The 4,766-nt window shown below is 36.9% G+C and overlaps 1 protein-coding gene across 1 annotated transcript; it reads left to right on the forward strand.

The window, feature by feature from the left end:
* Window positions 1-270: 270 nt before the first annotated feature.
* On the forward strand, window positions 271-1,053 carry LOC108361376 (uncharacterized). The gene is made up of 2 exons (XM_017613988.1): window positions 271-438; window positions 491-1,053. The coding sequence occupies exons 1-2, from the start codon at window positions 361-363 to the stop codon at window positions 1,037-1,039; spliced, it is 627 nt and encodes a 208-aa protein (XP_017469477.1). The 5' UTR covers window positions 271-360; the 3' UTR covers window positions 1,040-1,053.
* Window positions 1,054-4,766: the final 3,713 nt, after the last annotated feature.

A 4,766-nucleotide genomic window follows, 5' to 3' on the forward strand; every position in this document is an offset into this window, starting at 1 on the left:
GCTATCACGCAGTTCGAATAGCTACGACGTAAATTCGAAATTCGTAGAGTTGCATTCACTGAACTCACTCGAAACGTCAATTCGTAGATTTTCGTACCATTTTGCTACGACGTGTTTTTGCATCGGGGAGAATTAAAAAATAGTTAATTAAAATAAAAATTTAAAAGAAAAAAATACAAAAAGCTTTCATATGTATGTCCAGTATTAATTCAATTATAAATAAATTTAACGTACATATATATGCACTTTTACAGGACTAAAGTTGTTACAACACGACAGCAGTATGCTACTTTGTTGGAGCTTTTGCAACAGAAACCAGAAATCGCCCAGGGTTTCTCAAAATGCTCCAAGGAAGAGGTAATGGAGTTCTGGCAAAATGTGGCGAAGGAGCTGGATAGTCTGGTCCCACCAACCAAAGGCGTGTCGAGCTGGAAAAAAGTAATGAGTTGCTGCATGTGTTATAAGTTCGTATAGCATGTTTTTATTTTAGGTGTGGTTCGATTGGAAGGCCTACATAAAGAGGAAGCCATCCGAAAACAAGAAGGAGCAGGCAGCAACAGGCGGAGGACGAAATAGGCAGCACCATTTCAATGAATTAGAAGAGGAAGTCTTTAAGGTGACAGATTTGGAGACCAGCACGCACGGTATCACAGGTACGGTAAGTGTTGGAATACCTTCTGCCGGCGAAGTAGGAAGTTGCGAGGCCGATCCCGACGTATCCATGGTGTCGGAGAACTGCAGTCCATCCCTCCCGAGACGTCCTCCAACTGTCCAGAAGCGAGCCGACACAAGTGCTGCAGAACTTTTGAAAGAACAACTAGAGCTTCAAAAGAATTTCCAACAAAAGAGTGTGGAACACTTTGCAGAACAGAATGCGAAGCTAGACGCCCTCGCTTCGAATATGCAGCGCTTGTGCTCCGCAGTGGAAAGAATGTGCGATGTGAAAGAAGCCGATTTGGAAGAGACCCGCAGGCACCATAGACACATGCAAAATTTGAATGCGGCAAAAAATTACATAAAAAACAAATGCTGGAGGTAAAGCAACGAAGTTTAGAAAAGTTGTCAAGAAATAAATAAATACACTAATTTCATTGAAAACAAAAAATTGATTTTTCTTGTCATCCATGGTTTGTATAATTCCCAACAAGCAAAATAAACATTAAATAAACCTTTTTTTAAGTTTACAATTATAAACATTAAGCTTACAAAACGTTGATTTTTGTTTATAAAACGCTTGAAAGTAAGTGTAATATAATCGAAATGGAACCTTGGTTACAAGCGTATAAATCAGCCTCATTGCGTAAGTCGTAAATTAGGCTAAATTGTACGACTCGACAACATTGGCATTGTTTACTGTCGTGCTGAAAAAAGAAAACGACGAAATTTGTCGAAAACTATACAGTGCTGCCAAGTTTTTCCGTTTTAATACACTAGTCGAGTGGAAATTTTAGGCAATGACGTGAAATTTTCGATACGATTCGACTCTCGAAAAACGACTTGCATTCGACACGACTCTCGCAATGAGGGTGAATATAAACTTATAATAAATGTTCAAAAGAAAGGTTTTTATGAGCGTATAAATTTGTGGTCATAAGCAATAACCGCCTAAGTCGAAAAACCTGAATTCGAGAAAAAACGTTTTAAACATTTGGATGGTAATGTTAACCTTATGGGGAAACCAAAATATGCTCGTCTATAACTTTTTAAAAAGCCTAGCTGGCGAGATGGGGGTTTCACATACACATGGAATAGTAGTTGCAGACCACGATAGCATATTTAACTCAATTCTTTCTTAAGGCCACTTAGGCGGTTATTGCGGTATAAGTAGAAACTTATAATTAAAGTTCAAAAAAAGTTGTTTATAAACGTATGAACACAAACTTAATAAAAATTTCCAAAAAAAGCTTTTCATAAACTTTCCGAAAATTCGCAATAAGATTGAAATTTTGATGAAACTTTTTGAAATCAGATATATTTTTTAAAATTTGTGCAGGCTTTGAAACTTTTATATATGTAGTTTCTGTTAAAGATCGAAGTCAAAACTACTAAAAAAAATAAATAAACTTATAAATAAATTTATCTTGAAAATTATATTCGCGTTAGTGTTCTAGATATAGATAGGGTTGCCAGATTTTGAAAGGAAGAAAGGAGTACATTTATATTTTCGATAGAAAAAAAGCAGTACATGACATAAGAAAGGAGTACAATTTTTTTTTAAATTTTTTGTGCAATTTATTGTTACAAATTACCATTAATTAGGTACAAACAAAGATATCTTAGAAATCTTTTTCAAAGCAACAATAAATGTGAAAAATAAATAACTATATGGGTTGGCTTTCCAATAGGGGTGGTTGTTAAAGAGATGGAGATTGAAGGGGAGTGGACGTGGCACCTTTTCCGACCTTTTTTAGGAGGGCATGAACCGCCATTGACAAAAATGTTACTCCCGACCACCTAGGGCCCCTACGGTTCCCTAGGGACCCCTTAGAAAAATGATAAAAAGTCACAATTTTCACTTGCGTTTTTTCGTTTGAAAAAGGTTGAATATTCATTTGCACGGGACATTTTATATACCCTTGATAACAAACGAGGTGCCTGCCCCTCTTCCGCGGCAACACAGAAAGGAGAATTCTACTTAGTAAGGGTTATAATCCCTAAGCGCGGCCGAAGGCCGCCTACGCAGAAAAGAGTTAAGTGCAAAAATACTTTGGATGCCGAAGCCGGAATTATATCCATAAGAAATGTTATACACTTTTGACGAAGAGAGGGGTTCCTCCTCTCTTCTTCGGCAACACAGAAAGGATGATTTTACGTAGTAATGGTTATAATCCCTAACCGAATTCTACGCAAAAATACTGTTGACGCAAGTGAAAATTGTGATTTTTGGCAATTTTTCTAAGGGGTCCCTGGGACCCATAGGGCGCCTAGGTGGGGGTTGGAGGTGCCGCCCACTCCCCCTTCGCTCACCGCCTCTTCAATGACCGCCCTGAAAGGAAAGAATTCCAGACTCTTCCTGAATGTATGGTCATTTTTTAATTTAAGATTTAATTTAAGGGTTCTTTATAGATTTTGTTAAACAAAGTATTTTTTTGTTAACTTTGTAAATATTTTACTTTAATTTTATTAATTGGTTTTAAAATTTTAATCCTTATTTGCATTTGCCAGCTTTGGGGATAAGTACATGCGGCACACACCTCTTTTTCAGGTGTATTTTTTCTTAGATTTTGTATAAAGAAAAAAAAATGTATAGGGTTGGTCGAATGAATTCCCTCCTAGTGGGAGGAAATTAGCCTATGGTTACAGAAGATATGTAATAAAGTAACCGACGAAGACTTGCGTGCCGCTTGCGCTTTTCTCCCAAACCCCCTGGTAGACCCAAATGAAGGTTAAATTTAAAAACTATACAATAACGAGTTTTTACTTGCGCTTTTCTCTCGAAGTGTTTACCGCCGGTAAACGTTAAAATTTAAAAACAAATTAATAAAAAAGTAAAATCTGTAGATAACTAACAATGAACTACTTTTTTCGCAAAATCTATAGAGGCCAATTTTATTAAAAAAAAAAACTGTGCAACAGTTATTATTTTACACCCTGTATATGATAAAATATTAATAGCAGGAAAAAGGAGTACAAAAGAAGTACAAAACTAATAAAGGAGTACATTTCCAGATATTTTTTTTGGGAGTACATGGGAGTACATTGCAATAAAAAGGAGTACGTTTACTCCCAAAAGCAATACGTCTGGCAACCCTAGATATAGATTGTCTTATCTGTGAAGCCGCATCATTATAACTTGATGAAGAAAGCTCATGGTTTTCGTTAGTATACTGTTCAACATTTTCTGAAATATCGTCATTCACGCGATAGTGAATGCAAATGTTATGTAACGCTGCAGCAACGTTAACTATTTGACATACTTTCGAGGGTTCATAATGAAGCTCACGAGCACCCAGAAGGCATCTAAATCGGGTTTTAAATCCACCAATGGTATTTCTAGCCTTCGCATGCCCTTTATTGTAGTTACCTTCAGGACTTCCCGATGGAGGTGATCGGAAGAGGGTCATTAGCCATGGCTCCAGGGCGTATCCAGCGTCTCCTATGGAAAGAATAAACCATTTTATTTTGACCAAAATTCACTAAAATTGGACATATATATGTGTGTATATACCCAAAAGCCATGTGTTTCGTTCACCATCTAGNCCAAAATTCACTAAAATTGGACATATATATGTGTGTATATACCCAAAAGCCATGTGTTTCGTTCACCATCTTCTCAAAAAAATATCGCGCATTGCTGATATTCCATATATGAGAATCATGGTTGCTGCCAGGATACTGCGCATTCACGTAGCGTATTCTCATTTTATTGTCGCATATCTGCAAACAAATTAAATAAGAAACTTGAAGTATATATTTGTAAGTATGTAGATTCTTCTCAAAACCTACGATCATGGCATTGATGCTGTAGTAACCTTTGCGGTTAAAATAGAGAAACTTTTCTTTAGTTGGAGCAACAATTTTAATGTGTTTCCCGTCTACACACAAAATCGCGCCAGGAAATCCATATTTCTGGTAAAAGTCTAACTTGCCTTGTCTTTTTTCATCGTTGCTTAAGTCTAGGTTCACCCACTGAGGGCATAGATGGGTTTGAAGCGATGCTAATAAGTCTTTTAAGACGCAACAAAATGTGGACTGAGCCATTGGAATATCAAAGTCTTTACCCACTCCGTGCTGATAACCTCCCTCCGCAAAAAAACGTAAGACGG

Source organism: Rhagoletis zephyria, unplaced genomic scaffold (genome assembly GCF_001687245.7).
Source record: "Rhagoletis zephyria isolate East Lansing unplaced genomic scaffold, Rhagoletis_zephyria_1.1 Rzeph_scaffold_00748, whole genome shotgun sequence".
In the NCBI taxonomy this organism is placed as follows: domain Eukaryota; kingdom Metazoa; phylum Arthropoda; class Insecta; order Diptera; family Tephritidae; genus Rhagoletis; species Rhagoletis zephyria.